The following is a 23,273-nucleotide window of genomic DNA, read 5'->3' as shown; positions in this document are numbered from 1 at the left end:
GCAGACATGTATCAGAACCGCGATCTACATCATACCGGTACTGTTCGGTGTCGTTTTATAGAACTTGTATACCGAGCAAATAAAGTGTGTGACGAGAGTATATGACTCAAAGCAGCAGACATGTATCAGAACCGCGATCTACATCATACCGGTACTGTTCGGTGTCGTTTTATAGAACTTGTATACCGAGCAAATAAAGTGTGTGACGAGAGTATATGACTCAAAGCAGCAGACATGTATCAGAACCGCGATCTACATCATACCGGTACTGTTCGGTGTCGTTTTATAGAACTTGTATACCGAGCAAATAAAGTGTGTGACGAGAGTATATGACTCAAAGCAGCAGACATGTATCAGAACCGCGATCTACATCATACCGGTACTGTTCGGTGTCGTTTTATAGAACTTGTATACCGAGCAAATAAAGTGTGTGACGAGAGTATATGACTCAAAGCAGCAGACATGTATCAGAACCGCGATCTACATCATACCGGTACTGTTCGGTGTCGTTTTATAGAACTTGTATACCGAGCAAATAAAGTGTGTGACGAGAGTATATGACTCAAAGCAGCAGACATGTATCAGAACCGCGATCTACATCATACCGGTACTGTTCGGTGTCGTTTTATAGAACTTGTATACCGAGCAATTAAAGTAAGAGATTAGAAATATTTTGGAAATAGCTTTTACAGTGGAGTAAACATATTTTCAAGATTACCCATGATCCAGCGCAGAAAATATTTTCGTTTTGTTCGGAGCTCCTATTCAAGCGTTCAAAAAACACGCAGCTGGAACCAGTCAAGTACTAATACCTTTTCACAGTCTGATCACTGATCTTTACCTTAGTCGTGTCTTTGTTAATACAATATTTTGTTGTTGTATAAAATATTGTACAACGCTGACCTCCTTGGACGGACAATGAATCTATAATCCACATACGTGATGGGTTGTGGTCAGTTTGTATTTTCTCCCTGTCCAAATAATAAATCTGAGACTGTTTTTCCTCAGTAATAACATAGACGGGGTTTGTCGGCGTTTAATCGAAATACCTTCAACAAACAGTAGGTAATAACCCATACTCGGCTGGTGAGAGGGAATGTGTTTTGGGAGATGTTGACATTCTAGTGTGTTTTCCTTATTAGGTCACGTGGTGTTGTATTGTTCGGCTATTGGAGATTGAATAGCTTGAATTCCTTGTGTTAAGTGGCCGATATCACACACCCCGACCGATCCCAGATGGACAATAATGCGAGTCACTTGGGTAGATTGTCTCCTTAAATCATCAATGAAACAATATTTGTTTTCTGTAGACGGGTATGACAGTTTCATGCTCAGTGGTATCCACGCCATAACACACTTCAAGACAATGATAATAACAATAATAAAATAATTGCATATTTATAATTAGTCTGTTCCAGCTCAAAGAGCTGGAAAATCCGCACAGGTAAGGATGGAGAAAGGACCATAGCTTCAGGAATGAAACACGGAGTAATGGGCTAACGCCTGACCTACTGAGCTACCCTGAGACGAATATTACATCATTTACGCCATTTGTTTCTTAATCAAGTTGGTTAATTCTGTGCGATGCAAATTCACACTGAATTAAGGCAAGAGGCTGTAGGCAAAAGGTTTGTGCGTTCGCTCGTTACAACTCATAATCGTGTTCTGGTCTCCATAGTACTGGTTATAGAGGCATTCGTGGTTTATATGCGGCAGTACTGCAACCAAACACATACAGCGTTCTCTAACGCTTGATCAATAACTTAATTCGACCTAATATGACGCGTAAAACTGTCAAAACTGAAAATGGATAATCATTTGTCAGTGTATGTACAAGTAAACGAAAGTTCTATAAACAGTCAAATGCTTTTGTGCAATAGGTGTGGCGTTTCGGTATATGTACTAATATCGTTATCAAGTAAGCGGCCATGCACCAAGTACCTGCACCAAAACGTCGTACACATTGCAATAAAGAAACAGACTGCCCATTGAACTTGAACTTGGTTTTCATTCATCTTTACTTCTAAAATGTCTCTGAAAGAAGTTATGTACAATTATACTGTATTGTGTATTCACTCACAAGACCTATTTAAAGTCAGTTAAATATTGCTTGTGAAACGACAAACCGAAACGTAAATGCAAATACTGCATGCAGTGACTACCTGTCGGCCATACTGCATGGGACAGACTGTACTATTACAGTGGTTATTAATAAGCTTACAAATAAAAAAAAAACAATGGTCCCCGTGCAGAGCTACGCCACTGACAAACACCGAGCGTCAGGACGATGCGTGTGTCTACCTGGGGCGTTCAGTTGTAGACTCCAGCAGTTGCAACGCGCGTTCACTGTGGCCCACACCTGAGAAAGCTAACGCCGTGTTTGGGTATCCCCTCCGGGTGAAACTGGCGCGTACACCTGTAGAAGAATAGATTTGATATCCTGATCGCACGCAGTAGACAATTAGCTGGGTTCAAAAGGACACATTTTGTTGTCATTCGCACTGGACGGACAAGGTGTTCGAGATCTAGCTGACCAACGGTCATTGCAATACAGGTAGGTTTTGAACTGTTTTTATGTATAATACCTTGTGATTTTAACGTATAGATATAATCATAGTTATAGTCAAATATAGTTTACATAGATATCAAGATTTGGTTAGTCTGAATGATGTCTTCGCCGGCACAGGCATAACCGCCGTCATCAGTCAGCACTACAACAACGATCACTCGAAGATACACAGTGATTCAAACACTCACACTCGATGCGACGGTCTGTAGATCTGATGGGACTTACATGCTTTTAATCAAGATGTGTATTATCTTCATCGTCGCGTTATTGTTTATTTGTGATGTTATCCTAACAGTATTACGCTGTGAGAATTCAGGCGGAAAGATATGGGACACACGTGACTTCACTCAATCGATTCATTCACCAGTAGCACTCAGCAATACTTGCAATTGGTATGTTTTAATATCTGGTTTTAATATTTGCAACCAGTACAAATCTATTATGCAATGAGGCAAAGGGCGCAGTCTAAAACAGCTGTTACTATGTTATTACGGCGTCTGTGTGTGAGTACCGAAGTGTGACTACCTATGCATGTTAATATGTGATCAGAACAAAGTATATTGGTTTTACGTGTCAGTTTTACTCTTTATCAAGAATAGGCGATAATGTCAGAAACAGAGGTACATGGTGATCTTTATTTTTGGCAGACTTAAACTATCATCTACTCCCGGAAACGTATATTTCTTCAATGTATATTTATATCTCCACAAAACAGAAGATACTAGTATGGTAAAAATGGAGCATGGAACAATTATTATTTTTAGTCTTTAGTTAGTATAGTCATATTCGTATAGTTTAGTCATATTCAGTCAATCATGATAGAATGGGAGACAGAAAAAGAGATTTACTTGTGTAATGAATAATATTATCAATACTAAGTTAAAGTTGATGTTATCATCAATTGCCTCTAAAACGAATGCAGCATATGAAATCCAGACAACGAAACGACCCGGGTGTAAGGAAACTACCGGTATATCAAATTAAGAGGACACGGAAGAGAAAAAACGAAATCAGATCTGAAATAACAACGCGGTAGCCCAGGCAATTCATCTACATACAAACTGATTATCTTATCAAAGGAGATTAGTGAAAGAAGATATACTAAATTATCAAATTCATTACAAAATCTGTATTTGAGACGGAAGAAAATTGTCCGGGTATGTTTTGTGCTCGTGAGGCAACGGTAAAACAAGGAAAATGTATACATGACTCAAACATGCTTAGTTCTTTATCTTTACAAGTTGAGACTCGAAATGTTTACGTTTAAGCTGGCACAGGTACATGTCATCGCAAATAATTGCGACGTTTTCTGTCTTGGTATGACTTCTCTGCATCAGATTAGAATCACTCCTTGCTGCACTGTGAAAAATGTCGCGAGACTCTTCCCCCCCCCCCCTTCCCCCACCACCACCACACACACACACATCGTCCATCCTGCCCCCGCCAGCTAGGCTTCTGAGGTCAGACACAGTGAGAAACTACAGACACCGTGAGATCGTGGTTTTCCAAATTTACGAGCTGCAGAGATAGTTTGGTGTGTCCGGGAATGGTAATCCGAGTGTGTACGGGTTTTCCCCCGCAACCTCTCGTCCACCTGGAGTGGGTTTATCAGCTAGGAGTTGTCGAGACCACAGGAAGAGGGCATAGGAATATGCCGGATAATTAATTACCTCCTCCCGGTGACGAATGCTTTTGTTGGCATGCTCAAGGGTTGAGGTGACACGTCCCGTGATCACCCTCCCTCTGTGTCCAGACCTTGACCACACCCTCCCCGATATACAGCTGGGTCAGACGTCTTTACATTTTTGGACTGTGGCTTTTGGAGTTTCTTAAACAAGCTCGTGAACACTGCGCTACATATGATCGTGGACAGTGTGTCATACCGGTTCCTGAACATTCGCTGGAAGATATTCGTGGACAGTGTCTTGTGCACTGATTCGTAAACAATGACTTGAACAGGTTCGTCAGTATAATAGTATCAGTTACAGATTCACTAGCAGTGTATAGGATATATATTCTATAGCAATCTTTTACAGTATTTTGCAGCATTATTAAGAGTCTTGTCATGAGAGCGAATCTCATGATATGCCGTGTTTAGGAACATTCCAGTGGGGGACACTAGTAATGGGCCTCACGCATTGCACCCATGTAGGGAATCGAACCCGGGAACAAACGGAACCTGGAGAGAGTCAATTTTATATCCCGATCATCGGTCAGTTTAGGTTTCAGTCGAATTTAACATTTAACTCGTTGCCATGTGTTATGAAATTTGAATAGAAGCCTCGATGACCCTTCTACATTCCCCGACCAGCAATATATCATGGAAGACGGGCATGGAACGTGAAACGTTATTGGATACAACCATACCATCCCTTGTCAATAGATATTCACATATGTGCTGTGTTGGTGAAATCCACTCGCCAAGCTGTTGTAGATTGAGATTGGTAGCTGGTAACACCTGTCACTCAGCTTTGTGAGACCACACGTGCTCCTTGTTGTATGATACTGGGGCATATATTGATGTGGAACATGTCGATCTACTCTTGTGTCTGCACACGCTGGCACAGATCCTTGATAATGTAGGTCAGACTAGCTAACACCAAACGGTGCCATTCATAAATATATTTATTCCCAACATAAGCTGTAAAAATTTCCTTATAATGGCTTCACTAGTTATTTCATTGACAGGTTTAGACGTATTGGGTTGTTTCCTGTTTAACGCTGCAATGAATGGCCTGACAATGCAGTGATTGGTATTGATTGATATTCAGGGGATTTGTGTCATGTCAATCTGTGGACTGTCTGGTCAAGAAAACTGAAAACGTTCTTGAGAGTAATCGTCCGGATTAGACCGGGTCCGGACTAGAGGAATGGGTAATAACGCTTTATAAGTGATTTTGATCGAAATGGTATTTGCAAAAGTCGATAGGGAAAGTGCTATTCAATAAACTCGATATATGTATTGCGCGTATGTTTGATACAAGCCTAAACCTCAGGGCACACTAAGGATGATGATGATGGTGATGATGTGGTGATGATGGTGATGAGCTGCGCTAGATTAGAGATAGATGAACTTGAGATGCCAAGATCACTTCCACAACGAAACTAAGATAGCAAAATATTCCAGGGCATTTATCCGCATGTAATGGAGACATATTTCCCTGGGTAATCGAAGATGGGATTGGATTATTTGGTGCATTTGACATGCATTATAGAGTAAACGAGTCATGGGATTTAAATAACAGATGATTTGATATAACCTTAAAGCTTCCTTTAAACCAGTTACTCATATTCAATGTAATTCGTAATTGTTGAAATTCCATCCGGTGAAGCATGTCTAGAACGCGTCATGTGTATAGGATGTGAAGTCGGACATACGTCACTGGCGTATCATATGCTGCTTTGTATGGAAACACTGCAGGCCGTATTTGCAACGTACTTGACTTCAGTAAGCCCTTGTGATATGAGATTGCTGTCGGTATCAACTAAAACTTCTGACATAAATTTGATAACTTTATAAGACCTTTGTTTGCTGACACCAAACCCTGATCTAAAACGCAAGATGATTTATTTGCATGAAAGACTGACTGAATCAACATACAATGTTGCCGATTGTAACTCTTACACCAAGCTCTTTAACATTGCGTTACTGAGTGTAGTAAATCAATCACTTTCAAAAGGTAATGATACAAGGTGATCGAAAAGGTGAGTGTATTCCATAAAAAATACATACAAAGACATGGCATTTTTTTATGTGACAATATCACAGTAATTTACTTCAGCATTACAACGAACCAAGTACAAAATGAAACACTGCCGCCTTGGTGTCTAAGGAAGGCACATCGATGTGCCTATATACTAGTGTGTCAGCCAAGAAGCTGTAGCTATATCCACCCCAATTTCACTCTCACATTGGCTTGGCTCGGAGAAAATATCTATATTCATGTCAACTCGAGGTTAAAGCGTCACGCCGAAAGTTCGGGTTCGAATCCTAGTCCATTTCTGGTGTCCTCCGCTATAAGACATAGTGATGAAAACGGTCTAAAACGGCCTAAAACCACATTCATTCACCCATGTCAATGTTTTTCACAAGACCTCGGATTCACGTCTTGCACCTGCACGGAGCAGTCTTCAGTCAGAGCGCGCCATGTGGCATTAATGCCCCCGTCTGCCCGACTGTGTGACATAATCCAGAAACACTGACGACTTACTCTATTCAAATCTCGCATTGTCTCGTTACGTATGTGGTGGATTAAGGAGATGTCAAATAATGAATATTTTAGTTCCAATTCGTCGACCTAAATGATGTGCCTACTACAACGTGACAATCAGCGAATTAGGGTGTATTGTATTTCGGTTGTAATCATTACACCTGTGCAACATACATCGTTCTTCTCGAGTGGCGGTTAAATCAATGTACTATAGTACGGAAATGAATAGGGTTTACCCTAGAAATGAATTATCAGGGGGTAAGAAATTTATGATGTGAAAGAAGGTCGCCATTTTGAAGCTTCTCTCAACTGTAAAAAAATATTATGTATGGCCTTCACATGTAATACCCATATATGGCATCTAAACAGGGTCATAAGCTTGGTGGACGAGCCCTTAATCAGTACGCCGACCACAGCTTCATCGGCTGTAGAAAAATGTTCGACTAATTTGTTAAAAATGCAATATAAATAAAATCGGCCCGCTTGTCTCTACTAGAATATTAACCATTCTTATTCCTAAGGGATATACCGCACCTTTTGTAATCGATAATCGATTTGAAATGGGAAGACTACTGATTCAACGACAATACGCTACAACTGTGTTACTGGACCGGATGTTCTGTCTCAAGAGATAGCGCAACACACAGGGGAGAATAGGTCGTCCAGGACAGTCGTCGACATCGACATATTGGAAAATACAAATCAATACAGATCAATAGAGACGAACCTGGTAAATCTTATTAATGAAGTGGGTGCAGGATTCTGAGTGCAAACAATCAACTGAAGCCAAGACTAAACTCCTGAAGCATAGCGAACTGCTATGATGACTTTCATAAGACGCTGTGGTTGGCTGTTTAAAGCCGCCCGGATCCATATTCCAGCTATATGACGGCTGTCTGTAAATAATAGAGTCTGGACCAGACAATACATTGATCAGTGGATCCATGAGACAATGGATTAGGAAAGTAGGTAAAGCGTTTTCATGGAAAGTAGGTAAAGCGTTTTCATGTCACGCCGAGGAGCTGGGTTCGATTCCGTATTCTGGTCGTCTTCGGCGCTTGACCTTGGATAATTATCGAGATGTTGACATGTAATGGCTGGGTCAGTAATTAGAATTCTTGCACTTGCCGTCGAGTCACGCATGGAATCAACTGGTGAAAGTTTAACTACATTCTACAGATATGAATCACCTAATTATTAGTTGTTACGTAGAGCGTGTGATGAGAAGGGATCCACCAGATCTCAAGCACAAGGTTCCCACACACTGTAAATACGTCAGACAGTAAACACATACTTACACGGGCATTTCATGCTCCCGGTGCGTGCATAATTTGTTATGAGCAGCGAAAACCCTTTCATCATCCTAATTCTTAACATCAACTCCACCAAATGACCATTCTCCATTATCTGCCCGAACACAGTCCATTGGTAGAAACCATGATGACGAGAGTGTCACAGGCAATGACTGATGAAACCTGGTCTTTGCGAAATGACCCGGGCTAGAATCTTCAGAGATCCATGCTTGTCGTGACAGGGGACTAACGGGATCAGGTGGTCAGGCTCGCTGGCATTGTTGACACATGTCATCGTATCTCTTTTACGTACAACGATGCTCATACCGTTGATCATTTGACTGTCTGGTCCAGACTCGATTATTTACAGAATGCCGCCATATAGCTGGAATATTGATGAGTGCGGCGTTAGGCAAGAAACAATCACTACTTACTGAAAAGGGTATGCATGTACTGTGTTACCGGTATCATTACCTTTCTCGCGTGTTAGAAGCTCTATAGCACAACATTCCAGCAGGTATTTGCAGTAGTATACCCTTGTACGATTCTAGCTTTATCGAAGCATGTGTTGATATCAGGAATGTTTATTAAAGTGAGTGAGTGAGTAATTTTACGCCGCACTCTGCAATATTCTAGTTATATGGCGGCGGTCTGTAAATAATGAGTCTGGACCAGACAACCCAGTGACTAACAACATGAACATCGATCTGCGCAGTTGGGAACCGATGACATATGTCAACCAAGTCAGCGAGAATGACCACCCGATCCCGTTAGTTGCCTCTTACGGCAAGCAGGGTCGCCTTTTATGGCAAGCATGGCTTGCTGAAGGCCTGTTCTACCCCGGGACCTTCACGGGTCTGCTTATTAAAGACACATTCGTTATTTTCGTAATAAATAAACTTTGGGATCATAAAATAATTTTCAATGCAACCCGCTGGTGTCCCTGTGATGTATCGTAGAAACCGGGTATGTACAGCGAGATAATACTTCTGTCCGTTAGTCATTTCGGGTTTAACGAAAGCTGAATACAGTGTTTTATTGTTGCTTTATCAAAAGCATGTGTTTCATCATATGAACATAAAATTATATAAGACTATGCGTCATAATATATCATTACTGCGTAATAGTTTATAAATGCATCATTACCCTTGGTCACGTCACGAATGTGACGAGGTAGAGCTCGACGTCTCTAGCTATTAGACTCTACTGATAAATGTAACACATAACTGTAGACTCTACTGATAAATGTAACACAAAACTGTAGACTCTACTGATAAACGTAACACATAACTGTAGACTCTACTGATAAATGTAACACATAACTGTAGACTCTACTGATAAACGAAACACATAACTGTAGACTCTACTGATAAACGTAACACATAACTGTAGACTCTACTGATAAACGTAACACATAACTGTAGACTCTACTGATAAACGTAACACATAACCGTAGACTCTACTGATAAACGTAACACATAACTGTGGACTCTACTGATAAACGTAACACATAACTGTAGACTCTACTGATAAATGTAACACATAACTGTAGATTCTACTGATAAATGTAACACATAACTGTAGACTCTACTGATAAATGTAACACATAACTGTAGACTCTACTGATAAACGTAACACATAACTGTAGACTCTACTGATAAACGTAACACATAACTGTAGACTCTACTGATAAATGTAACACATAACTGTAGACTCTACTGATAAATGTAACACATAACTGTGGACTCTACTGATAAATGTAACACATAACTGTGGACTCTACTGATAAACGTAACACATAACTGTAGACTCTACTGATAAACGTAACACATAACTGTAGACTCTACTGATAAACGCAACACATAACTGTGGACTCTACTGATAAATGTAACACATAACTGTAGACTCTACTGATAAATGTAACACATAACTGTAGACTCTACTGATAAACGTAACACATAACTGTAGACTCTACTGATAAATGTAACACATAACTGTAGACTCTACTGACAAACGTAACACATAACTGTAGACTCTACTGATAAACGTAACGCATAACTGTAGACTCTACTGATAAATGTAACACATAACTGTAGACTCTACTGACAAACGTAACACATAACTGTAGACTCTACTGATAAATGTAACACATAACTGTGGACTCTACTGATAAATGTAACACATAACTGTGAACTCTACTGATAAACGTAACACATAACTGTAGACTCTACTGATAAATGTAACACATAACTGTAGACTCTACTGATAAACGTAACACATAACTGTAGACTCTACTGATAAATGTAACACATAACTGTAGACTCTACTGATAAATGTAACACATAACTGTAGACTCTACTGATAAATGTAACACATAACTGTAGACTCTACTGATAAATGTAACACATAACTGTAGACTCTACTGATAAATGTAACACATAACTGTAGACTCTACTGATAAATGTAACACATAACTGTAGACTCTACTGATAAACGTAACACATAACTGTAGACTCTACTGATAAATGTAACACATAACTGTAGACTCTACTGATAAATGTAACACATAACTGTGGACTCTACTGATAAATGTAACGCATAACTGTAGACTCTACTGATAAACGTAACACATAACTGTAGACTCTACTGATAAATGTAACACATAACTGTAGACTCTACTGACAAACGTAACACATAACTGTAGACTCTACTGAGAAACGTAACACATAACTGTAGACTCTACTGATAAACGTAACACATAACTGTAGACTCTACTGATAAATGTAACACATAACTGTAGACTCTACTGATAAACGTAACACATAACTGTAGACTCTACTGATAAATGTAACACATAACTGTAGACTCTACTGATAAATGTAACACATAACTGTAGACTCTACTGATAAATGTAACACATAACTGTGGACTCTACTGATAAATGTAACACATAACTGTAGACTCTACTGATAAATGTAACGCATAACTGTGGACTCTACTGATAAATGTAACACATAACTGTAGACTCTACTGATAAATGTAACACATAACTGTGAACTCTACTGATAAACGTAACACATAACTGTAGACTCTACTGATAAATGTAACACATAACTGTAGACTCTACTGATAAACGTAACACATAACTGTAGACTCTACTGATAAATGTAACACATAACTGTAGACTCTACTGATAAATGTAACACATAACTGTAGACTCTACTGATAAATGTAACACATAACTGTAGACTCTACTGATAAATGTAACACATAACTGTAGACTCTACTGATAAATGTAACACATAACTGTAGACTCTACTGATAAATGTAACACATAACTGTAGACTCTACTGATAAATGTAACACATAACTGTAGACTCTACTGATAAACGTAACACATAACTGTAGACTCTACTGATAAATGTAACACATAACTGTGGACTCTACTGATAAATGTAACACATAACTGTGGACTCTACTGATAAATGTAACACATAACTGTAGACTCTACTGATAAACGTAACACATAACTGTAGACTCTACTGATAAATGTAACACATAACTGTAGACTCTACTGATAAATGTAACACATAACTGTAGACTCTACTGATAAATGTAACACATAACTGTGGACTCTACTGATAAATGTAACACATAACTGTAGACTCTACTGATAAATGTAACACATAACTGTAGACTCTACTGATAAACGTAACACATAACTTTAGACTCTACTGATAAATGTAACACATAACTGTAGACTCTACTGATAAATGTAACACATAACTGTAGACTCTACTGATAAACGTAACACATAACTTTAGACTCTACTGATAAATGTAACACATAACTGTGGACTCTACTGATAAATGTAACACATAACTGTAGACTCTACTGATAAATGTAACACATAACTGTGGACTCTACTGATAAATGTAACACATAACTGTAGACTCTACTGATAAATGTAACACATAACTGTAGACTCTACTGATAAATGTAACACATAACTGTAGACTCTACTGATAAATGTAACACATAACTGTAGACTCTACTGATAAATGTAACACATAACTGTAGACTCTACTGATAAATGTAACACATAACTGTAGACTCTACTGATAAATGTAACACATAACTGTAGACTCTACTGATAAATGTAACACATAACTGTAGACTCTACTGATAAACGTAACACATAACTGTAGACTCTACTGATAAATGTAACACATAACTGTAGACTCTACTGATAAACGTAACACATAACTGTAGACTCTACTGATAAATGTAACACATAACTGTAGACTCTACTGATAAATGTAACGCATAACTGTGGACTCTACTGATAAATGTAACGCATAACTGTAGACTCTACTGATAAACGTAACACATAACTGTAGACTCTACTGATAAATGTAACACATAACTGTAGACTCTACTGATAAATGTAACACATAACTGTAGACTCTACTGATAAATGTAACACATAACTGTAGACTCTACTGATAAATGTAACACATAACTGTAGACTCTACTGATAAATGTAACACATAACTGTAGACTCTACTGATAAATGTAACACATAACTGTAGACTCTACTGATAAACGTAACACATAACTGTAGACTCTACTGATAAATGTAACACATAACTGTAGACTCTACTGATAAACGTAACACATAACTGTAGACTCTACTGATAAATGTAACACATAACTGTAGACTCTACTGATAAATGTAACGCATAACTGTGGACTCTACTGATAAATGTAACGCATAACTGTAGACTCTACTGATAAACGTAACACATAACTGTAGACTCTACTGATAAATGTAACACATAACTGTAGACTCTACTGATAAACGTAACACATAACTGTAGACTCTACTGATAAATGTAACACATAACTGTAGACTCTACTGATAAATGTAACGCATAACTGTGGACTCTACTGATAAATGTAACGCATAACTGTAGACTCTACTGATAAACGTAACACATAACTGTAGACTCTACTGATAAATGTAACACATAACTGTAGACTCTACTGATAAATGTAACACATAACTTTAGACTCTACTGATAAATGTAACACATAACTGTGGACTCTACTGATAAATGTAACACATAACTGTAGACTCTACTGATAAATGTAACACATAACTGTGGACTCTACTGATAAATGTAACACATAACTGTAGACTCTACTGATAAATGTAACACATAACTGTAGACTCTACTGATAAATGTAACACATAACTTTAGACTCTACTGATAAATGTAACACATAACTGTGGACTCTACTGATAAATGTAACACATAACTGTAGACTCTACTGATAAACGTAACACATAACTGTAGACTCTACTGATAAACGTAACACATAACTGTAGACTCTACTGATAAATGTAACACATAACTGTGGACTCTACTGATAAATGTAACACATAACTGTAGACTCTACTCATAAATGTAACACATAACTGTAGACTCTACTGATAAATGTAACACATAACTGTAGACTCTACTGATAAATGTAACACATAACTGTAGACTCTACTGATAAATGTAACACATAACTGTAGACTCTACTGATAAATGTAACACATAACTGTGGACTCTGAAAGTGAACGAAACACTATGACTGTAGAATTTTAAAAGTGACTGAAACAGTTAAACCGGACATTGTTTGCGTGCCTTGTGATTTAAGTCGGCCATTTCAGATTAATGCATACTAACATACATCCATCATCTACTGGAGATATTAAGTCCAACGTAGGAGATATTAAGTCCTACGTAGGAGATATTAAGTCCTACGTAGGAGATATTAAGTCCAACGTAGGAGATATTAAGTCCTAGGTAGGAGATAGTATCATAGCACGTAGGAGACAATGAGCCTAAATATATTTTTCATCGTGGCCCTACTACTCTTTCGTACCTACTGCCGTCGTCACTTTGAAAAAATGTGCCCGAGAAACATTTAAAAATATTTTACGAAGCCTTTTTCTTCATTATTCGATGGTGGTTTGGTAAATACGGGTGTTAAAGCTGTGTAGCTCAGTAAACCGTTTAAAATAATTTTGACATCATATTCAATTATTCATGTTTTGCTGCCAGTTTATGTCTATATTTTCACAAAAATCATAGATGACAGTTGCCTTCATTTCATAAGTGCCACGTTTCGATGCAGGCTCTTGTACCACTGTCAAACAGGGCAACGGTACAAGAATCTGTATCGATACGTACTCTCACGTGATAAAACAAATAGTTATTTACAGAGTTTGTTCCATATTGTACGACCCAACTTCAAAAATACCGCTCAAAGAAGTTCTTATTTTTGTCGAGGGAATAACTGTCATTTGTAGGTTAATGCGATCATAAACGCTACATTACCAGTGACACACATACGCTGGTGGAAACTTCGTAACGACCACTTAGTTCAACCTTGACCTTGTCCACACGGTGCCTGGCACAGGCTGGCTATTATTTTGGTTACGGGTCTCACGTACAGGTAACTGAGGCTGTGATTATACCTTTGTTGAACACTAAGCGATAAACCATTGGTTCTAATCCTTGACAAACTCCGACTTGCATGGAATATATCCGATTATATCCTCATAATTTCATCTGGATTCGCGTGGTTTTTGATCACCCATACAAAACGGATCGAACAGCTACTTGGAAGGTAAACCGGTTATACAACCACTCTGTTGTAGAAATGTCTGTAATTTTTAAAGAAACATCGACTGTTTTGTTCGAGAAGTGGTCCCACGGGCTACCTTGCTTTTCACACCCTGGCATATTGGCACATATTAATTGGAAGGTTCTATTAAGACAGGCACGTTTTCCAGATGGCATTTGAATGTAACGGTAATTGTGGCTCCCAATTCACCCTCTTCCGTTGACTTACGTGTGTCTGAGAACAATGGTCTGCGGACTTCTTGACACATGCACAACGTACACACGTTTCTGTCAACATGCTTTAATTACCTGCGCAGTTGGGTAGGTGGGTAGGTCGACAAAACTTGATGTACTGTGTAACGATCTGCGATCGATATTATGTCGGAGTCTGTCATGAAGGGCGTGATATACGACCGCTCGGATCTCCTTATCGTCCTAGTCAGGAGAAAATATATTACTTTAACCCTATGTTGTCGCATATTTTAGGACATTCACACTGGCTCCACTGATTTCGAGACTGACCGGATTAACTGAAGAATGTGTTATATGGTGCCATTTCAGATTTCAATTATCCATTCTTCGAATTATCCACTAGGCTGCCCTACGTGTTTTGTCCACCATGTGCAGAATCGACCATTTAAAGATGTTGTAATGTCTGGCACAACTACGGTATACCATTGCATTCGGGCTTATTCCACACGTGGGTTGTGACAATTGGGTACCCGTGTGATTGAAGCCTTCCTCATGGGTCAGAGGGCTCGGGTTCGATTCCCCACATGGATACAATGCATGAAGCCCATTTCAGATGTCTCCCATTGTGCAAGATTGCCACCCGGCATAAATCTATATTCACCCACTCATGGGCGTCTTATTATAGCTTGACACGTGTGCTACAAACATGATCTATAGAGAACACCAAGGGTTAAATATTCGAGGAAATTATCACAAATTGTTAAGAATCAGAAACACGTCTTATTGCGCTATCAGTGATGAGATCGCTTGCAAAGCCCGCAATAAATCTCTTGGCTATTTTAGTTTACGACTTCTACAGCAAATGACATATTACTACATAGCTCCGTATCGAGGCAGGTGAAAGCTATCGATCGTGAATGACATAAATTGTCTCCCGAGTGATCTATTGGCACAAAGTAGATAATCAATTACCTATGTATACTTGTATACTAGGCAATAAAACCAATAAAGATAAACACATACCCATATCCAGGGGGCTTCGACCAATCTTATCGAGTCGTTGCGACTCTCGCATTCAGGGTTGGAGCCTTAGTCAAGACGAATGCCCACCTCCGTAGTCTAACAGACAGAGGTGTGCCAGGAGAACGGTTGAGGTGGTTCGATTCCAGGTCATGTCATTCCAATGTTGAAATATAGTACTTGTTGTTACCCAGTTCGTGGTTGGCATTGATGAGGACAGAGCTGCGACTGGTTGGTTGGGGGTCTTTGTTGGTTGTATCTGTGTTGGGTGTCCATTAAACTGCAGCATAATATCTCAGTATGCTTGCGCTATAAACCAGTATTGTCAATACAATGTATCTATATGACTGAAATGAATATTGGTTTATGTCGCAGTTAGAAGGACCGATAGGGTAGCCAAGTGGTTAAAGCGTTCGCTCGTCACGCCGAAGACCCGGGTTCAATTTGCCACGATGGGTACATGCCTGAGGTCCATTTCTGGTGTCCTCTGCTCTTCTTTATGTTAAAAGTGGCGTAAAACCTAAACTCACTCATTAACCGCAGTAAAAAGATATCCTAGATACGTGACGTTATGGTGAACCTGACAATAAACCAATGGTGGATAGCATGAACACCGTCACAATCATTCAACAAGGTCAGGACAAGTTTAACGACCTACGATACCTATCGGGAATGGCACCGTGGAGGCACTGTGCTGGAACAAGGGTCTTCTCCAAAACAGCATAGAAACACGTACATGGCTATATGAGTAGATCATGTCTTGTCCCATACTGGGATATACCGGCATTATTGCACACTGTGATACATGACAAGATGTCAATGTGGCCACCCATGCGCGGTGCGCCCTTACACCAACATACCCATAGCTGATTTATTGGAAACAACAAAAGCTGGGCTTATATGTCACGGGGCATTGCTTACAATATGTACTGTCACCGTGAGAACATCCTTGGTCACCCCGTAGCTGTAATTATATCGTTAAGAAACTATAAATGAGTTTGGGTTTAAAGATCTGCGTGTTCTGATATTCAGAGGATAATGACGCACAAGGGACATTCATTGATAAGCGTGGCGTGGGCAATGAGTGGTTTGGATGATGATGTCTGTCATGGATATTAATTATAAATGTTGCAGTTTTCGTAGTGACCTGGGAAAATATCAGTTCATTCAGAAGTCGCCGCCACCCAACGGGGAGGGTAGTCCAGTGGCTCGGGCGTTCTGTCGTCAATCAAAAATCGTCGGTTCGATTCTCGTAAAAGTGCGTGATACCCATACTTACTGTACCTACTGGTACATATTTAGAATATACATAACAGCAGCGTAAAATCAGTCTCTCCCACTCTCGCCCAAAATTTCGATACCATTATGTAATTGAGATGTTTAGTATTTAGGGCATGCATATATGACACACTGACTGACCTTCAGCAACCCATGCTTGTCCTACCAGGCAATACCTTCATATGGTAAAGTTGACTTGGTTAAAATATCTCATCCTATCCTAGTTGCGTATGTGGATGCTCATGGCGTCAATCACTGAACTCGACTACATAAACAAGCAATCAAAACGTTTCAACGTATTTCAATGTAGTTTCAATTTTAATAGATAAAGAATGATATTTTTTCTTTGAAAGGCGACATTTCGACATAATTCTATTAAGTATTTCAATATGCAAAATATATCCTATAAATTGCTTTTTCTTCGAGCACATGTCGTAGAAATTGAGTTACTATACCCACTTCATTCACTCATCAGGTATAGCAGCTTATCGACCTCTTTGACAGCTGTCTATGTCAACTGTCGGTGTTTGAGTACAACAACTAATTAACACCAGAGGGCGCTGAGTGACTCGCGGTGTCGCATCCAAACAGATGACTTCACAGCTTCTGTTCTGCTCCTTATTCCGCTACTTTTGAAATAAACACTGACAAGATTTTCATAAAAACTCCAATAAGATATTAACAACATTCTGTGTCAACTTCCGCGTTCATGATGTCCTCACCCCTTTAACAAACTGTCAACGTGTTTCGGGATTCGCTGAGCCTGTCAATGGTTTCTTTCGGGCGTTGAAATAATATATTCATGATAACTACGTGCAGTGTTTGTGAAAGCAGGTTTTCAAGGCTGTAGGCTACCAGTTTGTATCCTAGTCAACACTCCGCTGGTAGCGATCCATTCACCTTTCAAGATAAATATTTGATATGCCTGTCTATTGTGAATATGCAAATACGTGCTAGAGTGCCCTACTGCGATTGTGCCAGCGTTTGTATATCTATGTACATATATACCTATATCGGTTGTGTGTAAACGTCGAGGGAATATAGACCCAGCTTGTAGGGATATTAACCTTGTTATTTGTTTTACAGATGTATTAAAAGTGCCCAAAAGACTACTCTGTTCAGATTCTGCGTCATTAGTTTCATTATTATTTTCACTGATGTTTCATTTTTTCTGTGCATAAATAAGTTGCCATTTTGGCTTGGTTTATGGATAGACGTTTTCTGATGTCTGAAGTCCAAAAAGCTTATCTGTAGGGGCGGTGGGAATAATCTAGTGGTTAAAGCGGTCCCTTGTCACACTGAAGACCGGGGTTCGGTTCCCCACATGGGTACCACGTGTGAAGTCCATTTCTGGTGTCGCCCGCCGTGATGGTGCTGGAATATTGCTATAAACGGTATAAAACTGAATTAGAGTTATTTGTAGGCATACGTTAACTTGCCTCTAGTAGAGCGTGGCCACGCTTTTCTTCCGTGACGAACAATTTGGCCTCAGTTATTACAAATTGTAAATAAGAAAACTGACTAGGCAGTATTCTGTTGGATGTAATGATTCAGCAGGTTTATGTTGTATTGCCAATGTTGTGTAAAATGCCTAAAGTGATTTGATTAGAGAACATAATTTCAAAACAAACACTTTGAAAATACATAGATATATGATATTGTTACAATAACGACAGTTTGAATAATATTTTATAAATGAAATTCGGATTGGTAAATAAGCCTAAAATTGTTTATATCCCGGGAATTTTGTTAACATATTAAAACCATGTTGCACGTTTAACATAAATGTGCGCTTTTGCATAAAACTAATCTGTAGCCATAAGCTAGACCTGGACTCGACTTTATTATGTCATGGTGATATTTTGGGATATATTCTTATGCCGTTTTCAAGCAAGAGTGATTACAAGTTGTCTTTCGGTTCTTATATACCTTGAACAACTTGTAATTTGTTTGAATCAGAAACATCACCAAAGCTTTTACTGCACTGAATACACCCCTGTATAATCCTGTGGCAACATAGCCCATCCATATTGTTTTCTATTCATGCTTTGAAATGTTTCACAACGTTACGAAAGTAGCTGTTCATAAAATTCCCCTATTCACTCAAGTCCAGCGATGACGAATAATGTTGAAAACATCGTTCGATGAAGTACCCGAATGTCATGTGACTGTTTCAGTAACGCATTACCCTCCCCAACCCATTTAGTTGTCTGAAAGAAACCATATCAGTCTCATTTTGCATTTCGGAGAAACGCAGGTGAGATGTTACGAGGATTCAATACGATGTACTCAACTATTTGTATATCTTTTCAACAGGTGGGAGCGACTAAGGACAGGTTGATTGCGACATCAAGATACTACCTGGCCCGGGTTTATCACCGACACCCGACACGACGGTGAAAGGGAACATTCCTTTCGGGCCTACAGAATACGAGGAGCGTCTCAATGAAACTGGCAGAGCGTGGCTGAAGCAAACAAGCTTAGCAACTGGGCAGACAGATCCGCCCGCCGCAGCTCAACAGTCGACTATTGAGGTTCTCTACAGTCTTTGAACAGGCACAGAGGGAGCTGGAAGTCCTCGCTTCGCTGGGTCGGCAGTAGATCTTCAGAGCTGTTAACGCTCGAGTGACAGTAGGCGACTTGCCTCGCCGGGCTGGATGAACGGATTTAGTTGACTACTGTGGGCCGCTCCGAAAGGCCGGACTAGTTTCTTAGTGGACTGATTGTGCTCATTGGATTCAATCATGTCATTATTCTCAGGAAGCAAGACAAAAGACTTGTTGTCTAAAAAGGCAAATTTTTATGTAGAGTTTCTGGGTTGGATGGAGACGAACGGTCTCCGAGGTGAGCGGTACACGGAACCAGTGGTAAAAATACTGCGGCAGAGGCAGCAAAATGTGGAGAGGCCTCCTAAACTGACCATCCAGGTGAGCAAGAAGGAGGTGAAGATTAGCCAGGATGTGGAGGAGAAGAAGAAGAGGAGTATCAAGAAGATAAAATTCCCGACGATTCCCTCCCGTGATGTTACGTTCGCTGTGCAGTCGATGTTTCCGGATGGTCGACCTGATGACACTGTGGCTATCATCTATTTAGGGTACATGCCGCGCACCCAGAAATACGTCCATGCTCACGTGTACAGATTCGACGAAGCTGCAACGGCTGCAACCTTTGTGGACATGATCAACCAAATCACGGATACGAACGCCGTGCGGATCAGACAGGTGGAGAAGGATTTAGCTGAAAAGGGGGAGATAGAGGATCCCCGTCGCACAATGGTAGGTCTGAACTCCTCTGATGGTATGAGTGATCCTCAATATTCTATTGAGTCTCCTGCTGATTCCGCTGCCAGTAACAGCTCCTTCAGTGACGACTCGCCTCATTTCGGTAGCGATGAGATCGACCCTGACCTTCAGAGCTTGTCTGACGTGCAACACTTTGATTCAGTGGCTGATGAACTTCAATTCAGATTGAAAATCGGAGATGCCCCGATTCTGCTTCCGCCTAAAGACTATGATACGGTTCACAGACAACACGGGAACTTGGCCGGAACGAAGGAAAGGAGGTGTTTGAATATGGACATTATTGGAGGCCGTGAGAGGAACGGGTCGGGCGAAAGTGGGATAGACTTGAACTCACCCACTAGTGAAACCGGTAGCAAGCTACCCGAATATACAGAAGGACTTGATAAAAATGTGCCTATTAACCCTATAACCCCTGAATTAAGACAGGAGTTTACATACCCCTTTGCCTCTCCAGACAGTCCTCTAAACAACAGGAGAAGTGTTAGCTCAAGAGATCTGGACAGCCCAAGAAGTTCTCGGGAATTCAACGGCTACGGCCCTATCAGTCCATCGCTCCGTCGCAACGACGTCTTTCAACGTCAACATAGTTCGGAGAACTACAGCGACATAGGCAGCCCTGCGCTGCGACGTCACGAAGGGTTGAAGAAATCGTCCAGCTACAACCAGTACGGTTCTGAGAGCAACGTTCCCGGTCGGTTTAACCCTGTCTACAACGGCGACAGCGGGCCCAACAGTCCCCGCATGGTCGCACACGGCCGTCAGACGTCACAGTCGTCGATGTACAGCAACAACAGCTACAAGAGCGACGGCTCGAGAGGTAGTCGGGGTAGCAATGAAAGAGAGGAAGTTGTGATGTACCCGTCAGTAGAAGACACACCCCCTGCTGATTATGACAGAACCATGGGTCCGGCGGAAATGAGGAGGAAGGTTTTAGCTCCTAACTCGGAATACATGAGTCGAGAGGAGCTGACTAAAAGCTTTCCCCAGGCGGAGTTGAGACGGGAATTTTTGGCTATGTCAGCTGGAGGCCAAAGGGATCCCCGGAGATCCCAGAACATGGGGGACGAGGCTCAATATAGGGATGTGTATGCGCAAGTATCTAAGAGGGGAAATTCCATGTACAGGTGAAGTGTGGACAATTCCTAATGACTTTCTAACGAACACTGTACACGCCTCACTGTTTATTAATACTGACTGCAGGTGGAATCTCGTGTGTACAGTGTGCCTATTGTGTGGAGCGTGTACACAATGACAACGGAGTACAATTGTGTACGAACAAGTTATATTCTCAGGATATATGGCAGCGTAATAAGAGTTCTGTAAATAACTGAAGTGCAACTTGTAAAATCAATTACAGAGACATATTTCCATATTCAAAGGACATAATGTGTATATAGCTACATATTCTGTTAAAATCAAAACGTACGACACGGGGAATTCCATAATGGACAAAGTGATTTGAGAAACTTTTGAAAACAGTGTGTGTGATTGGTGGACGCAACCGCACGGACGTCAGAGAAGACGTTGTGACAGCAACGGTCCACCTGAACTAGTTGTAGGGCCATTTAGCGTCATGCATAGGGCCAGAAGTGTTAACAGTATCACCAGTGAAGGGGTTAATCAACTTGAAGACGCCATTCTCAACCAACCTGAACAGACCAGACTGTTTATGTAATGTGTTTTTGTCTGTATTGCAAATGACTTCTTTCTGCCGATATCCAGGAGGATTTGTTCCACAGACTGAGATTTAGGCTCTAGTTGAGACCTCCCTTAATCTGAGATCAGACTAATCTAACAAGAGAATCATTCCAGGGTTCTTGGACTCAAAGGGATAATCGTCATATTAAATCACGAGCTAGAGAAACCAGCGTGTAAACCTACGAGGCGTGCAAAGACCCGACAAACAAATGCGTTCATGCAAAGAGTTGCTTTAAATACAGACTATGGCTTGAAGGTCCCTTGAAGGACTGGTATGGACGGAAAGTTCATAAGCAATCTGGGATAGCCTCTGTGACTGAATGTTGAACTCAATTTTATTTATTACCCAACGAGATCGTTGACGTGCCTTTGAGAAACGGCAAATATTATTTATGTGTTAAAGACTATACCGATGTACATATACAGACACTGATTCAATATACACGTATACCGTCTTTCAGTTACGCCCTGCACTGTATAATACTCTGAAAAATCTAGATCTTTATGTATAGAAAATCAATGCTTTAATTACCATTAAGTGCATTGTGAAAATCTGTTTTCCTTTACAGGGGGCGTGTACCCGCGTTATTTATTCGTCACAAGTTTGATTCTTTCAAGCCGAACTTTATTAATATTTTAGCTCAAATTATATAATTTAAGGTTCATAACCTGAGGTAAAAGTTAACGATTGCACAACGATACCTAATGTCAGAATTTCATCGTCTTGGCCTAAATGTAAACACAGCATCAAGCTATCAAGGGTATATGTTTCTGCTAAATTATAGATCCTCTATTATTCTATTTTGTTCGATATCTGATTTAGTCCTGATACATTGATTGCAATATGCGCTTTTTGCATGTGCAAGCTAACCTGTTGTGACTGTATAAACATCATTGATTACAATGTATTGTTTTGTCTTTATTGATTGGTATGAGCATGTCGTAAATTGATTCATTGATATGTGCGTTTTCATGGCACACAACAAAACGCAATGATGTCCAGGGTTAGGTTAGAAATGCATGTGGCTTAT

General features: G+C 40.1%; 1 protein-coding gene across 1 annotated transcript; it reads left to right on the top strand.

Annotated features, from left to right (window-relative positions):
• Positions 1-2,295: 2,295 nt before the first annotated feature.
• LOC137294426 (uncharacterized) lies at positions 2,296-23,146 on the top strand. The gene is made up of 2 exons (XM_067825439.1): positions 2,296-2,554; positions 19,559-23,146. Exon 2 carries the CDS (start codon positions 19,987-19,989, stop codon positions 21,670-21,672), a length of 1,686 nt encoding a protein of 561 aa, XP_067681540.1. The 5' UTR covers positions 2,296-2,554; positions 19,559-19,986; the 3' UTR covers positions 21,673-23,146.
• The last annotated feature ends 127 nt before the right edge of the window (positions 23,147-23,273 follow it).

Source organism: Haliotis asinina, chromosome 1 (genome assembly GCF_037392515.1).
Source record: "Haliotis asinina isolate JCU_RB_2024 chromosome 1, JCU_Hal_asi_v2, whole genome shotgun sequence".
NCBI classification, from domain to species: domain Eukaryota; kingdom Metazoa; phylum Mollusca; class Gastropoda; order Lepetellida; family Haliotidae; genus Haliotis; species Haliotis asinina.
The sequence above is the reverse complement of the archived record's forward strand: the minus strand, read 5'-3'. Positions and strand labels throughout refer to the sequence as shown.

Bases quoted from the DNA above. Each gene is read 5' to 3' on its own strand.
- LOC137294426 (XM_067825439.1), top strand. From the start codon at position 19,987: ATGTCATTATTCTCAGGAAGCAAGACAAAAGACTTGTTGTCTAAAAAG.